We start from the raw sequence: 17,160 nt of genomic DNA on the forward strand, positions 1-17,160 counted from the left end.
GAATCATGCCGGAATCACATGGATTCTTTTAGGCCACAAAGACACCTTTAAACTATTTATTGTGTCAGGAAATTAAACAACGACCTTTCAGGAGCTGAAGGAGTTAATCCACCCCTACCTCCAGCTTAAAGTGAATCCCAGGGCCTGCTACTCAGCGGCTGTAACTGACAGTGCATTAGAAGAACAGTGATGTACGACTTCCTGCTTCCCCCCTTCCTGGTACTTACCGATGAGCTCACCAGACAATTCGACTGGAAAGCATTTGACTTTTTTATTTGGGCACGTGCACTGCTGTGTTTAGAAATCTGGGGAAGCCAAGTCTATGTAACCAGGAGTATGTATTTGAAGAACTTATTTTGTGTCGTGACCATTAGAATTCTAAGTTTCTAGCTGATAGTCAAAATGATTTTTATTCATCAGTTCAACCCCAGCAGTGTGTGTTTGCCTGCGGGGTGGTGTTGAGAGTTGTTGGAAAGGGCATGAGATAGGACAGGAGGTCACCCTTCCATCCTAAAGCCCGTCTGATGGGCAGAGATCTGCGGCTGGAGGCCGATCCCTATGACTGTTCCTGGAAAGTGTGTGGCTGCAGCATCCGCTCATTCATTCATTCGTCCTCTAAACCTGTGTTGCAGACCTGATCTTTGCCAGGCGCTGTTTTATATCTTGAAGAACTAGAGGTGAATAGTACGCAGATTTTACCCCTAAGGAACTCACATTCTAAAAGAGAAGATAGACTTTCTTATAAATAATTACAGTACACTCTGTTAATGCTCATTGTGACAGTATTTTAGGAAAGCAGTACAAAACAGGATGCCTAATTTCTGGCCTGGGTAAGTTGGGAAGAGGCTTCCTGGAGACGTTGCCATGTGAGCTCATCAGAAACTTGAATTCAGGGGTGTCCAGGGAGACAGAGGTGGGAAGAGATTCCCTGAGGAGGAGGCTATTTTCCCCCCTTGGGATGTGAACTTAACTGTGATAAGACATCACTGTTGTGAGACAACAATGTGACAGTCAACAAAGAAGTCTCCTTTACTCAGAGAATTGGCTGAAAAAGAATTGGCTCGGGCTTCCCTGGTGGCGCAGTGGTTGAGAGTCCGCCTGCCGATGCAGGGGACACGGGTTCGTGCCCCGGTCTGGGAAGATCCCACATGCCGCAGAGCAGCTGGGCCCGTGAGCCATGGCCGCTGAGCCAGCGCTCTGCAACGGGAGAGGCCACAACAGTGAGAGGCCCGCGTACCAGAAAAGAAAAGAAGAATTGGCTCAAAGCACATCCTCTCTTCCTGCTCTAAGAGCTACACCAGGCAGCTTATGTTTGTGACCATCTCCTGGCAAATAGCGTAGGTTTACTACGTCTGACTCTGTCTGACTCGTGAGAGTCAGAATCCCAGTCCTGGATCCGTGCTCACCCGTTTGCCATCACAGAGCCGGGCTGGTTCCTATGGTGGTCTGAGATTTCCTCTTTGAAAAGAGAGGAGCTTCCAAGTTCAGAAAGCGTCACACTCGGGGTTCTCCCCTTGCTCCTTGAGTTTAACTCCCTGAGGAAGTGAAGCATCAGGCGCTCTACCCGGTGGGGACTGGATCTGGGGCCCCATCCACCACCCGACTGGGACTTTGGGAATTTTCGCACGTGTTGGGATTGCAAGACATCAACCTTTTCTCCGGCTGTGGAGCTTCAGGATATGCCTTTCCCCTTTGTTTTTCAGATAGGAGCATGCGGCTATATTGAAAAGTTGGTTCAAAATAGTTGCTGGTTGATCCAAGCTTTCAGCCTGGCCTGCACAGTCAAGGGCTACAAAATGCGTAAGTATGAAAAGCAAATTTGGGAACAAAAGCACAAAGAAGGAAGGGCAGTGTATTGTTCTAATTTAGAAACTGGGCCGAAGCCCCTGAAGGGAAGAGGTGAAGGGACGTGAGTCAGCGTCTGCACGGAGCTGTGGGCTTGTGCCACCTGGGGATCTGTGCTCAGGACACACACCCCCACCGCACCTCTCATCCTCTTCCACAAACGTCCCTGTCCCCCTCCCCAAGCAGGTCTAGGGGGCAGTTGTGACCTTCAGCAACTCCTTGAACTTCCTTGAGTTACAATGGGAAGGGTCACAGATGCCCACACACACCTGTGGCTGCTGCGGTTGGAATCTCGGTCATCAAGTAGCTCTGCCTCCAGACCCCCCCTCCTCTGAAGCTCAGAGAACCTCCACGGTGGGAAGACAGTTGGGAGCAGCAACAGGGTGTCTGGAGTTAGATTCCCACCTGTACAGAGGCAGGAGTTCCATTTCCGCCCCTCTGTGTCTTGCATCAGAACCCTGGACAGCACCTCCATCCTCCTTGGCGCCTAGGATGGGGCCTTGAACGTGAAACCCCTCCCCCAACTCTGCCTTCCAATCCTTACTACACTTTGCAGAGGATGAAGAGGCACTGGAGTTTGTTCTGACTTAGGATCAGATGTTCTGTTGACACCCCTTCTTCCGATAGACCGTACCTGCTCCCCTGGCTACCCCTGGGGAAGCCCATTCCCAGAACATGTGTCTTTTTTGTACCAGAGATTTCCTCTGGCATTGGGACATAGATGTTATTTCTCCATGGCCCTTACTGGGTGGGAGGGGTCCCTTTCCATCCTCTGCCTTACATTATCAAGAGCTCACTTTGTGGTCAGCCTTGTGAATCAGTGCTGATACTGGATTTGAAGTGTGTGCCCTTGGCTGGGAATAAACCCACTCAGAGGGACTCAGTGCATCGGAAGTTTGCTCTTACACCTGTGTGATTGCCCAAGTCTGATCATGCCACGAGGGTTTATAAAATAACAATGAAAATGGGTGTAAGTTTTCATTTTTTTCTTCTTTTTCTTTTTCTTTTTGCCCAGCTGATGATGATTCCTCGTGTAAACTACCGAGCGGGGAAGCAGGGATTATTTGGGACAGCATATGCTTTGCCTTCCTTCTGCTGCAGAGAAGAGTTTTCATGAGTTACTATTTCCTGCACGTCGTGGCGGATATAAAAGCTTCACAGATCCTGGCTTCGAGGTGGGTCAGGCCAAGGAGTCAAGGGGTTTCTCTTAAGAAACCTGTCAGGAAGTGATATTGCACTCTTGATTCCTGTCTGAGCTTGCTTGTAAAACCCACAAGAAATTAAGAGATTCCTTCCAGGAAAACTGATCCGAGAAGGCTTTAGCCCAAGGCCTTTAAGATCTAAAACAGAAGAGTAACAAGCAAGTCTATGGAGGGAATCACACCTTATGAGGACTGGGACACCCTTGAAGGTTAAAGATGGGCTGGTTGTCTGAGCCCCTCGGTCCAGACCTCATCACTGGAGTAGGTCCTCTGGCCTCAGTCAGAACAGGAACATAGGCCACGTCGGTCCAGAGTCTAGTCCGTCTCCCCCCACCCCCCACCCCCACTGCCGCCTCCTTTTTAAGAAGAAACTCCTAAAGACAGAGAAAAACATAATCTGTTATTTTTCAGACCGTAGACAGAGGAGTGTGTTACTCCAGCCTCACCCTAAACCCTTCCTGTTTGTCTTTCCTTATCCCCTTCCTTTCAGGCTCTTCTTCCCCAACAATCTGATTTTTTCCTTCTCTGGGCCAGTGGCACTGTTTATTACTTTCTCCTTAGATTCCCCCTTTTTCCATTTTCTGCCCCCAGTCGTATAGGTTTAGGGAAAAGACTGGGAAGAGACCTAGGTACTAAAGAGGAGGCCATTGAGATGGGGGTCAAAGGGCAGCTGCACGATCCCCTAGAGCGAGCTTGTCTCTGAGACCCTGGCCCTGCCTCAATCCCATGGGACCCATGGTGCTAAACGACCTTATAAATGCTAGCTTGTATCATGTCACTTACCAGTATTGATCATTCTGATTCTCTCTCTACCACCAGTGTTCCCAGAGCCTATTTCTTCTCTGCCAGGAGAAGCAACATGTGTATTTCAAAGGTCCATTTAAAGGCTGAGAATTCCCAGCCATTGTTAACTAACCTGGAGCCAAATAGGATGAGGACCCAGTCGGGCACCTGCATTTTTTTTTTCCACATCTTTATTGGAGTATAATTGCTTCACAATGGTGTGTTAGTTCCTGCTGTATAACAAAGTGAATCAGCTATACATATACATATCTTTCCATATCTCTTCCCTCTTGTGTCTCCCTCCCACCCTCCCTATCCCACCCCTCCAGGTGGTCACAAAGCACCGAGCTGATCTCCCTGTGCTATGCGGCTGCTTCACCCTAGCTATCTATTTTACATTTGGTAGTGTATATATGTCCATGCCACTGTCTCACTTCATCCCAGCTTACCCTTCGGGCACCTACATTTAATCCGAGGAGCCTTGCTGCACCCTCAGCCCTCACCATGTAGATGGACGCTGACTTCATTTAGGGACAGTAGTTTACCATTACAGTTGTCTTCCTAACGCCCAGGACGTCATTTTCAGAGCAGAACATAATGCCTCATCCCAATAGTAACCTTATTTACTTGTATGTAGCAGCCAGTCCTTTTGCTAGCAAATGCATCTCTCTCACCTTCCCCTAAAATTCGGTCCTTAGACACTCCGGACATAATAGTAAGCCAGCATCTTTTTCTCAAAGTTGTCACAATTATTCACAAAGCATAATCTTCCTGTTATAGAAACTGGTGGCTTTGGTCAGAGTACAGCTCATGCTTGTCCAAAAACAACCATGTCTTAATAAGCACTGAACTCACAATGCAACTTCCAAAGACTAGACTAGACATTCATTCATTCACTCGTTTGCCACCTGCTCTGTTATGAGGAGGTGGATGCTTGCCATGCATGCCCTCCTAGAGCCTGCAGATGGGCAGGGAGATGGACCCGTCCACAAGCCGCTGCAGGTGGTGGGACACGCGTGATGCAGGAGGCATTCGGGAACCTGTGTATTGTAGGCAGGTGTGCAACCAGCCGCGGGGCAGGACCAAGGCAGCCTCTATTCCAAGCTACAGCCTGAGGGATGAACAGGAGTGAGAGGAGGAAGGTGCAGGAGGGAGACAGCCGAAGGAGGTTACCGGGGGGTCGGAGCGGCTGGCACACAGACATGTGAAGATGAAGACAGTAAGTGGAGAGAAACAAGCTGCGGGAAGGCCAGACTATCAGGGGCCTTAGAACCACGTTTATGACTTTAGAAGTGGCTGCACTTGCTTTTCAGTGGGCTGCAGGACAGATGGGGTCTAAGCAGGACCATAGGCGAAGGGACCAGGTAGGTGCCTGCTCTGGTGATCCAGGATGGAGGTGATGGCCGGGACCAGGAAGGGATAAATTAAGATAGTTCAGAGGTGAAACTGGCCCAGGTGGAAATCGATTGGTTGGCAGGGAGGTGGTGATGGGAAGGGAAGAGAGGAGGGCACTGTGCCCAGGATTCTGGCCTCAACAGGTGGTGGGGGGACAGCCCCAAAGGTAGAGGGTCTGAGGAGCTCTCAGCCGGGAGCGGAGATGGGCTCTGACTGTGGAGCTGTGGGTCTCATGAGCTTGTGAAACACATGCAGCCCGTCGGGAAGCCCTCGGGCAGCTGAGTGGACGGGTCTGGAGATGTGAGGAGACTTGAGGGTCATCGATACACAGACGGTGTTGGGGCAGTGGAGTGATTGGAGCTGCCAGGAGAGAATGTGGAGGTGAGACAAGGACCCTGGGCAGCAGTCACACCTCAGAGATGGGTGGGGAGTCTGAGCCAGTAGGAGAGCGTGGGCCCGAGGACAGCGGCTTCAGAGCGGAAATTCAGTAGACAAGATACGCAGAGACAAGGCTGAACGCTGAAATCAGTGACCTCGACAGGTGGGGTCAGAGCCAAACACCAGCGAGTTCAGGTTGAGGTGACAGCTTGGGGATGGTGCCTGCAGGATATTTGACTGCAGGGACAGTGATGCAAGGCCATGCGTAGAAACCCGTGCGGTGTGTTCTTTTTCTAAGATCAGCAGACCCGAGCATGGTTGCATGCCTGTGCGCAGGATGCGGTGGGGATGGGAAGGTAGAGATGCAGGAAGAGGGGCTGAGAGGGAGGGCCAGGGCCCCTCAGGCTGCGGATGGGGAGGCGCTGGCCACTGGCGTGGGCTGTCACCTTCTCCACGTCACCGCAGGAAAGGCCATCTGGGGTGGGTGGCAGGAGGCTGAGAATCATTGCCTCGTGACTTTGTTCTCTCTGGAAAGCACGCAGCTGGGTCGTCTGCCAGGAGTGAAAAGCCCTTGACAGAATTCTAGTTTGAGGAAAGTGTAAGGAGCTTGAAACAGCCGCTGTAGAAAAGCAGAATTTCCGTGGCATGGGGGAGGGGACAGTTCACCAGATCCTCTGCCCAGCCCTGCATTCCTGCACCGCTTCCGCCCCGTCATCAGGCAGCACGGGACCGGCATCCCAACGGGCTCCCGCAGACGGGATGGACCCCAATGGGACAGAGCTGAGGATACGAAGTTGATGAGCTCTAGGGGACCTGGAAGTGGCTTGAAAAGTGAGAAGGAACAGAAGGGAATGGAAGGACAGGAGGAAGAGAATCAAAGGGAAGGGGCTGGACGGCCCATCCCATTGCATTTCCCCTCACGAAGCCCCAGCTTGCTCCATGCCCTTTCCTGCTTACTGAGTAGAAAATGAACCTGAACTCACCCCTCCTTAAATGTCCCCTCATGGGACGACCATAATGAGGGCAGGTCAGGGGCACAGGCTTTAAGAGGCTTGAAGGGGCCTTGACAGTCTCAGAAAACACACACCGTTTTCTTTTCTCTTATCCTCAGGGTTGTGAGCAGCCCCTCCCGCCAGGGGAGGCAGGAGGCGGTGCGTGTCCATCCACAGGGAAGGGACTCCCACTCCCAGCCAGGCAGCTGCCCCCAAAGAATTGTTTTCTAGCCTTTAGTAACCGTTGTCAGGGGAAGGTGGGTAACACCGATAAAAATGCTCATTTGTTCCATGTTTCTGACTTTCTTTTAGGGGGGCTGAACTTTTCCAGGCCACGATTGTAAAGGCTGTAAAGGCAAGAATTGAGGAAGAGAAAAAGTCCATGGACCAGCTTAAGAGGCAGTAAGGATGCTTTCCTTTTATTTGGGGTTTGCCTGGTCCCATTCTGCCAGCTCTCAGCTCCCAGGGAGCCCCAAGCCCTGAGGAATCCGTTTGTGGTAACTTTCACAACTGCCCACGTGTTTGCTCTGGGTGTTGACTGAAATGGAAATGGTCCAAAGGAGGAGAGCATGGGGTGGGGGGAAGGGGGCCGCCATGGGCGGTCCTAGTTCAGATGCTTACTCAGGAGCCTTGGGCAGGTCTGCCGAATTCTCTGAATTCCAGTTTCCATTTTTAAATCAGGACTCACAGTTCTACCTGAGTATTGGTAAAGATTAAACAGTTAGTGAATGAGACCGGGTCGTTCCCAGTAATACTCACTTGAAGTCCATCATATCTGTGGGTTAAGTGAACAAATACAGAGTTCTCACTTTGGAAGGATCTTTAGAGATAATGTAATCCAGTCTGCTTGGGAAGAAACTGATGACCCATGTAATAGATGACTTAAAATCCACAACTAGGGCTTCCCTGGTGACGCAGTGGTTGAGAGTCCGCCTGCCGATGCAGGGGACGCGGGTTCGTGCCCCAGTCCGGGAAGATCCCACATGCCGCGGAGCGGCTAGGCCCGTGAGCCATGGCCGCTGAGCCTGCGCGTCCAGAGCCTGTGCTCCGCAATGGGAGAGGCCACACCAGTGGGAGGCCCGCATACTGGATAAAAAAAAATCCACAACTAACCAGAGGCAGTACTAGAAATACACCCCGAATTTCCCTGTATCCAGTTCAAGGCCTCCTTTCCCACCACACCATTCTGGAGAACTCAAGTAATGGACTGACTCCACCCAGGAGATCTGAGAATTCTTTCTTTCTTTCTTTTTTAATTAGCCCACTGAAAATAATTATTCTCTTAGAGTGAAATTTCTAGCAGTAAGTGGAACCTCTGAGGATTGCTAGTGCCTCCCATGTTTGGGGCCAGGTTTAACAGCTGATGGCCATAGAATTCAAAACCTAGCCACTTTCTCTAAGGAAATGGAGGTACTCTGTCAGCCCACCAGGAAAATTCCCTGAGTTTGCTAGGACTACTTAATTCCATCCTGACCTCATTTTTCCAGCTTCTTTCCCTGTGCAAAAATATTTGCCAGTAAAAATTACACTATCCCATGGCATGGTTATTTTCACAATCAAAGATATGAGTTATGTAAAACTATAATGAAAATACAGTATGGTATAACTATTACTATTGTTGTTTCTAGCTATCTAAATCAGGTGTAGAGAAATAACAAATTTGAACCCACATGTAGAATGTGTTCTGAATTTCCCGTGAGACCTGTTACTATAATTCACGTCACTGGATTTTTCCATTTGTTTAAGAATGCATCCTCTCAAGTGAGAGGTGAGAATAAAAAAGAATGAAGGCAGTGATCATTGCAAAAGACAAATACTATTTAAGCTGCCCAAAACAGAAATGTCACTTAAATCGGTTTAAAAACTTGGGCAATACATTCAGGATTTTAAGAAACTAAATTAAGAAATGAAATCTTTCACGAGGGCAGATGTGAGAGAAAAAGCTCAGCATTGCGGTTTCTGAATAGACTTCCTGAATCAACAGACAAAAAGCTGCAATTCAGCATTTTTCCAGATCCAATAAGAGCTTAGATTTGACATGGAGAAGAGTCGCAGGGTCTGATAGAATACTCGAGAACATTTGAGGAGCAACTTCCTATTTACAAAACAGTTCTCACGCGCATACCTCTTTTCACCTGACCTTCACGACAACTATGTGAGGCAGACAGTATCTAAAAAGATAATGCAAAACCTGGGAGAATAAAGGGTTTCTATTTCATAATTTGCTGTGTTCAGAATGGCTTTGGTACAAGGTATAAGTGGACTTAAAGTATTTAGCATAATTACTATTGATCATGATCGAGCTAGCACCTGGGTAGTGCAAAATAACCTGGGTATAAAAAAAAAACCAAGGAGACGTGTCGCTAATAAGTAAGCATCCACAAGTCCCAAATGTTGACCACTTTGTCCATGATTTTAGCTGTTTGCATAAAAGTGTACAGGTAACTATGGGTGTGTTCTTGGCATTGCTGCTGCTGTTTTGTTGTACAGGATGGATCGCATCAAGGCCAGGCAACAGAAATACAAAAAGGGTAAGGAGAGGATGCTGAGCTTGACTCAGGAGTCAGGGGAAGGCCAGGACATCCAAAAACTCTCTGAAGAGGATGATGAAAGTATGTTGAAACATTTCCTTCTTAGCCCAGAGTACCTTGATGTTGAGTAAAAGCATGATATTGGGTAGGGCTGTGAAATAATGTTACTTTTCCTTCTGCCAGTTTTATCCATGTATCTTTTTAACTCAGCAAGTTTTATGTTCCCATTGTGAGTGGGATGTGTTTGTTTGTTTCATAAAGTACATATTTAATGAGTCTGTGACTTTACAAGTATCCCCCCAGTTCAGCAAGACGACTTTAATATAACCTAGCTTCTGTTTCACGGACGTGTGATTCTGAAGAAAATAGGATGAGTTTGCTTCATTTGTTCCTTTAGGGAAGCTATTTAAGATATGCAGTCTACTCTTGCCTTTGATTTCTATAAATTTTATACAAAAATTAAATATGTAGGTCTCTGAATAATAGTACTTAAGATATCATTCAATTATGGTCTGTTCCAATGAAACTTAAGATGAAATACATATTTATTATATCTAATTATAGATTTGTTATATCCAGTTAAGTTTAAAAGCTCTTTTTAAAGATGTTTGCATGATGGTTTTCTGTTTGAAAGGAATGGAGAAACAATGCATGGTATTCTGCCAGTGCATAATATCTATTTATCAACAGTAAATTTATATTTTTCCAACCATGCATTAAAATGATCACAAGAGAAATTTCTGGTTATTGGAATTATGCATTTTAACAAATTATTTGCCACTAAATTGTTCTATAATATTTGGGTGATGCTTCTTTTCTGTTAATTCCATGGAAAATTTACTGTGAGATGCATTTTTGACAGATAACCCCTTCATTATTATATTTCTTCATATGCCCTCAATTCCTAGAGAGAAAGTGAAAACGTGGCGTTATGTTAATAGAATGCTGAGTATTTACCTTGTGAAATCGGCTGCTGACCCATGGAAACTTTTCAGATTCAGTAGAGTTTCTTTTCCTGACTTCTGATGTACTTTTGCAACTTGTCTAGATTTTGACAATTGAGTTGTTAAAGCGTGGTTTTCAAAGTTTGTTTTCTCACTTTCTAAGAATTAATATTTGGACATATTTTATTTTAGGAGAAGCAGACAAACAGAAAGCCAAGGGCAAAAAAAAGCAGTGGTGGCGGCCTTGGGTTGATCATGCTTCCAGTAGGTTTTCTTGATCCTCTTACAATTTCATCGATTCTAACCCTTATATCCTTGACCAGAATTCAGGCGTCCCCATGACCTGTGTGTCCCATGCATGGTTTGACGCTTGTGACTTGATAGGGGGTCAGAGGGTAGGAACTGTGATCTCTGTGGGTCTCTGAGCCCGACAGACGGAGTCGTCCAGAGCAATCAGCTGATTACCCTGTGGCTTACGTGCTCCCAAGTACCACTTACAGGCTCAGAAAGGGAAGAGGGATTGATTACTGTATTATCCAAGTCTGAGGTCCAGAGTTCTGCTGAGATGTATTTGTTTCATGGCTGAAAGCCCTTCTTAAAAATGAGTTTCAGCTCTTCCTGGGACTCTGCTTTAAGGAGAACCGCTATATTCGGAGTGTCCATGACCCTCTTTGTAAGGCACTTGACGTGAATGCCAACGAGCACCAATGCCCTCCCTCCCCGCTGCCCCATTCCCAGAGCTTTGATTCCATTTGCATGTAAAATTTCTGGGCAATTTATTAAACATAAAGATGAGGACCTTAAAACACATTTACTTTCTCACCCTGCCTCCTTCCCAGTTTCAAAACAGCTCTAAAACTACACTCTAAATTCAATGCCCAACATGTGGCTGGCCTCAGAGGCACCCGCAGCTCAGCCAGGACCAATTCAGAGCAAAGTCAGAAGGTGGTTTTGGAAAAGCAGAGCCTCATAGCCACACAGAATTGGAGCATTACCCCGCTGATCACGAGAAGAAAAAAAAAATGGATGAGGAATCGTGGAACTCAGTGGCTTTAAATGCTCCGCTTGGCAAAGGACACAGCACTCACTATTGGCGATGGTATTCTAATGGAACGATCCATTTCAATCTGGCCCTCCTTGAATTTGTTAGAATATTGAATAATGATTAATTATCTTGCAAATTACTCAAAATGTCTTCAGCCGTTTGCGTCTTATGTCTCGATTACTGTAGCTAATGTAATCACGAGTAATATCACCAAGGTCCGTAACATCAGCAGGGTGATATTCAGAATCACTAGAAAATCACAGATCAGAATCCTTTCCCTCACCTAATTCTTACTGTCATTTAGATCTGGTATTGGCCTTTCACCCAAGAAATAATTTCCTAAAATCAGCAAGCCCATTTGAGGAAGTGATATTCAAAATTTGCTCAGGATACCTGGATGTAATCAAATGTAATCCCAAATATTGAATTTTAGCATTATGGTATAAAAAAAATCCATGAGTTCTAAAGAGTTTCATTTTATTTGCTGCTCAAGTCCAAAGACAAAGATTCAAGTTGAAATTCCGTGTGACTCTTACGGTCCACTGGCGTGTCAGTCATGCTAACGATCTCGTAGTGCAGATGCTGTGTGCCGATTTCTATCAAGTCACAAGTAAACTGTGCCGATCTTTCTGTTTTAAAGGGCCCTTTGCTAATTTAGAGAGACCTATCCATTTCAAAATGGTGTCATACTGATGTTTTGTCCTTTCGTCCGGGGTTACATTCCTACTGCAATCGTTGTGGTTCTTTCCTTTGCTCATGTAAACATTGCATTTTGGAAGGAATTGGATATGGTCTTTGATCATCACCTTATGAGTTGGTTATCCTTGAAAGAACTTCTTCTGAAGGTTATTGACTTTAGATTTTCTGATTCATTTCACCCTCATTATATCAAGTTCTTGAAGGCTGGTATTACACTACCTGTGCCTGTTACAAGACTTCCAGTGCAATAATGCTGGGATGTGTGCCACTCATAGTTTGGAATCAGAGTCTGACCGTGGCGTTAAAATTTTTCTACAAAACATATTCCTTTTTACCAGCTGGTGAGGAAAGGAATTGACATGAGGTTTATTTTGTAGACCGTGATGATTTCCAGAACTTGCCTGGAAGCACTTTATTGAAAGCCCTTTTTCTGATCTCTCTTGAGTCACTGGGCTTTTAAATATTCCTTAGAGGTGGCAAGTGTCTTTGGAGTGCCCTTGTGTAAACCCATTGACGACGTAATAATGCTGTTACGTTGTTCATATTATGGGTAAGCATCTGAGATGCTTAACATGGTCTGTAGGGGACACCCTCTCAGTTCCATATCTATGTGCACACAAACCATTGCATCATTGCTGTTCAATGATACCTTCCATCCTCGTGTAGTGGGTCTCCGTGTCAATTCTGTATAGCCTAAGTCAGTGCCAAGTGTCACTTTATTGTCAAATATCTGAACTAAAGGGCCAAGTTCCTTTGGGATACAGGTGGTGGGATTTTAAAAGTCATTTTCACACTCAGCCGTCAGCATCAGCATTCATGGTACATATATGGACCCAGGCTGGGGCAGGATAGCTATCAGAACCCAGAAACGTATATATAAGAGCTTCTCTACTTGTTATTAGCAGATAGAACTTCAGAAAATAGTCTCTATTTCCTAGTTTTATTTCAATAACAATTTATAAAGGAATTGGAGACTTCTAAAATACTTCCTTCTTTTTTTGATGTGTTAATTGTACTTGTCACATACAAATTGGCAACATTTTTCAAATAATAAAAATCAGTGTTATGACTGTGATGAAAAATGTTTGGACTCAGTATCCACATGAAAAAAAGTTATTGAAGGTATGATTGAACACAGTTGAAGCTATTGTTGATTTTAGAGGCTATAATGAGGGTAAAATGTTCGATATTGCAAATCTTGGTTTTTACTAAATGACCACATGACGTCAAGTCCATGTGACTTACCCTCAAATCTCTGAGCTTACCTGAAGCATTACTTTCATGGTCACCCTCACTGTCCAACAGAATGCTGTGACTTTGGTTTGTTCTTGCTTATTCTTACCTTATTTTGAATTGCGTTTATTTCCTCAGGCTTAGGCCCAGTCCTCTGGGCCTGGTTCTTTCTTCAAAATAAAAATAACAAATTACAGTGCTTCTGTTCAAGGATATAAGGCCCAATTCATGCACACTGCATCTTCACGATGGAGCCTTCAGATTTGTCTGAAATCTGGGCAAAATTATTCACTGTTGTGTTTAGTGATATTCAAGCAACTAATTTTCAACAAGCCAAGGTTCCCCATGACCTTACAACGGAGAAGTCCAAAAGATAAATAAAGACATCATGTGATGTCATCCAAAAGACACCTCAGCATTTGAAAACACAAATGTAACTTGAAAATATGAATATGTTTTCCTGCAATGATGGTACAGTTCTTGTAGCATCAGAAATGCACATGCTGGGTCTCTTTTCTCTGATACAGTAATGATCAAATTGATAAAGATTCCATTCTCAAACTTCTTTAACTCTCTGAACATTTCAGCTCTCTCTGCTCCCGTGCTTAAGACAGCAGTATGTCCCGGTAGGGACAATGTCAGGCAAGGCAAGGACGATCCATACTGTTTGTGCTTTGGGTCTTATGGTCGGCACAGTTCTCCTCAAATTTCAGTAAGTGACTGAGGGCTCCTGGTTGACCAGAAGCCTCACAGCGCTAAACTGTGTGGACCATGTCTGCCGGACCTCCATCTGTCCCATTCTAGGCGTAGAAACAGCCAGAGTGTGGTGGTGGTGCTCTTTTTTTGATGTTACCTGCCCATTTGCTCCTCATGACAATGTGTGATTTTTTAAAAAAAACTCTTTCAAATGTCTTGCCATCTGTGTTACGGCCCCATGTCTGCACAGTATAAAGTGAAGGAGAAGGCTGGTGACACTGATTCTTGCTCCTGAATCATCCTGATTAGCTTTGCTACAGCAGTTTGGACCCATTCAGACAACAGCAAAGCCTCTGCTTCACTTTGGCCTTGCCTAAAGGCCCCAAAGTGCTGAATTGTGACACGATGATAGTTTTCAGTCCTTTGGCCATCTTGGTAACCAAGGCGGTTGCCGCAGAGCTGATCTGGTGCATCTGTGTAAAATTTGCTATGAAAAAGGAAGAAAACGCCAGATGAATGCAGCTGTGGCCAGGTCTCCTCGGAGGCCTGGACGAGGCCTGGTGCTCTGCAGACCACATAGCACCCCCTCATCTCCTGTTTCCTCCACCCCACCAACGTCTCTTGCTGTGGTCCTTTGAAGGACAATTTGTGTGTCTTTGGGGGCATTTCATTCATACGCCCCCAGTTATCTCATATCTCTTCCAAGAAATAAGTAAATATTTTGTTTTGCTTAGTGGTCAGGAGTGGAGATTACTATTTGTTTGAAACGGACAGTGAAGAGGAGGAAGAGGAAGAATTAAAAAAGGAGGATGAAGAGCCTCCACGAAAGTCAGCTTTCCAGGTAATTACGGGGATGAGGGAATCACGGTCTTTGCTAGTTGAAGAGTTTTTCTTTTTGACAGACCTTGATTGCAGGCCTAGATTTCTTCTGCCGTGTTCATATGTTGTAGCTCCCAGAAGCGTCCGATTTACATCTGAAACAGTGTGTCCCATCCTGCTGCTTGCTGTCAGCGTTGCCATCATTACCGCAAGAGTTCCTGCGGGAGCACTGGTCCAGCCAGGGCTTCGTTCATTTGCATAAAAAATTCTGATGCTCTATCAAAACTAAGGCTTCCTTGGGTGAACTTTCCTTTGCTGGCATTGCTTTGTGTTGTTTGAGTGGACTTCTAGTTCCATAGGTGAAATAGTTGACCATGAAAATAAAATCCCTGCTTTGTTGTGAAAATAAACGGTCATTTCAGTGTTACTTCAAATTTTGAAAATCAGTTCCGTTTGTATTGCTAAAGATTTTAGAATGTATTAAAATCATGAAAACCTCCAGCCCAGTTTTGACGTTCTCAGCTTAACTGCCTTTCTTTTTCAGAGCCTGCGGTATCATTCTTGGCGATAGGACTCACCAGCCTAGTATCGTGTATCCAGTGAATGTCTAGTGCTTGTTAAAGTCAGTAGAGTTACCTATGGGATGAAAACTTGGTATAGATTTCTGTTACAAAGGAGCGTATACAGGACTCTTCTTTCCCATTTGTTAGACTACAGGGCACACAGAAGGACGTCCATCCAGGCTCATGATGTGTCCATGAGAAGGCCATTGTCAGCTTGCTGGCCAGGTCTTCCCAAGCTGGCAGGTTATCTCCACCCCTGTCTTCCCAGTGAAATTGAAGAACTAAATTATTCACCGGGACACCTTGCTTTGAGGCTTTGTCACCGGCCCCATTGCCTCCTGTGTGTGTTTCTTGATGACAGTGTCTATATGCATGTCTGTAGCTGGCTTATCGAATCCTAATAACTTGACTTGTTTATTTTTGTATCAACGAGTTTTCTTCTAACCATCACTCGTCATGCAGCAGAGGAGAGAACATGACCATCTTCACCATTTTTACAGATTACATGAACGATAGGCTATTTTCTTTATTCCTAACCTACAAGCAGGGTATATTTGATTCCACATTCAGTGATGAGCACGTTTTAACTTAGTCGATGTAATTATAGAGACAAACTCATACCAATGTCATATATTAAATGATCAGTTTTTGGTTTTTTTCTACTAATTACTCTTGCTTTGTCCTTCTTTGTAGAGAGCTATTGGGAAGTTTGCGTCAGCCATTTTAGCCTTGCCAAAGTCTGTCATTAAACTTCCCAAAACTATTCTTCAGTATTTAATCAGAGCTGCAAAGGTATTTGATGTTTTACTGATGTGTGGTGTGTGGCCCTCCGCTCTGTAGACCTTTAGACGAGCAGATCCCGTTGCTCCACATCTGTGTTTTCCCTGTTCTATACATCGTATGATGAAGGAATTAGAAGAATTTAAAATATTAGGCAAACTTTTCCAAAAACTGTTCTGAGAAGACAAATTTCTTATTATGTGTTTTTCGGTGGACATCAGAGCCGATTAAAAAAAATAGAAAGAGAAAATGCAGATACAGATCTAATTTCTCCCCTTCTCGTAGTTTCGCCTAAGTCACATCTCGTGTTAAAAGGTCACATCTGGTTGCATGCATCAGGTATGATGTGTCAAAGTATGATCATTTTTCTCAGAAAGCTGGTAAAATTAGGAATCAGTAATAAAAGACTCATTTTGCTCCATCTCCTTTCTGGCTCCCTTTTAAGCCTCCATCTTCCTAAACTGGACTCTTCTGGCATCTTCCGCCCTGCGTTCAGCATCTCTCTTCACTGGGCTGAGCTGCTGTGGAGGTCTACGCAGCCGCCACACTCCATGTCGTCAGGGATGCTGCTGTTACAGTTCTTTGTTAATTCACCCACTGCACAACAGAAAGTATCCGGCTACCTATGCTGTGGTCACTAAGTTACTGGAAATCATAAACAATGAATCGCTATTCTTGTACTTTATAGAAAGCCATTTCTCCTGCCTTAATCTGGAGTAAGCACTTGAACTAATAAAACGTTCCTCCCGGGTTTAGATAGCGAGGGAGACCTTTGCTTCTCGCCTTTCACCTGGGGGTCTTATTTAAGTGCAGGTTATTTAGATTCAGCAGGTCCAGTGGGACCTGAAATTCTATGTTTTTCTCAAGCTCCCAGGTGAAGTGTAAATGCTGCTTTGCCTTGAGTAGCAGGGTCTTGACCTCTGGGCTCCTTCCCTTTTTAAAATGCCAGGATTCTGACTTCTGGTTTAATATTCCCTGTTGCCACTTCCCTGGGTTTCTTTTCCTCTCCCCTTTTATGACGGCACTATGAGTCTCTCCATTCATATTTACGAATTTATATGGAAGACTGCAATGTGATTATCCCCCATCTTACTGTAAAAAAAAAAAAATTTTGTTACTGGCCACAAAAAGAAAGGTCTGGATCATAACTGAATTAAAGAACATTTTAGAAAACAACCAATTTCAGTTAAAGATCTACACTTCCATAAAGTTCTCTCCTGTTTCAAACATTAAATGTATTTTGCATAAGAAGTTT

General features: G+C 45.1%; 1 protein-coding gene across 1 annotated transcript in view; it reads left to right on the forward strand.

The window, feature by feature from the left end:
* The window catches only part of LOC113610435 (piezo-type mechanosensitive ion channel component 2), a 100,761-nt gene that overhangs the window by 37,495 nt on the left and 46,106 nt on the right, over window positions 1-17,160 (forward strand). The window contains exons 15-20 of the mRNA XM_027088579.1: window positions 1,704-1,800; window positions 2,861-3,020; window positions 6,908-6,997; window positions 9,086-9,207; window positions 10,263-10,334; window positions 14,478-14,584. Coding sequence (XP_026944380.1) covers window positions 1,704-1,800; window positions 2,861-3,020; window positions 6,908-6,997; window positions 9,086-9,207; window positions 10,263-10,334; window positions 14,478-14,584 — 648 coding nt within the window. The remainder of the gene's footprint in view (window positions 1-1,703; window positions 1,801-2,860; window positions 3,021-6,907; window positions 6,998-9,085; window positions 9,208-10,262; window positions 10,335-14,477; window positions 14,585-17,160) is intronic.

The sequence above is a fragment of the Aethalodelphis obliquidens genome, unplaced genomic scaffold (assembly GCF_003676395.1).
Source record: "Aethalodelphis obliquidens isolate GAN/ISIS:26980383/991018 unplaced genomic scaffold, ASM367639v1 scaffold63, whole genome shotgun sequence".
NCBI lineage: Eukaryota > Metazoa > Chordata > Mammalia > Artiodactyla > Delphinidae > Aethalodelphis > Aethalodelphis obliquidens.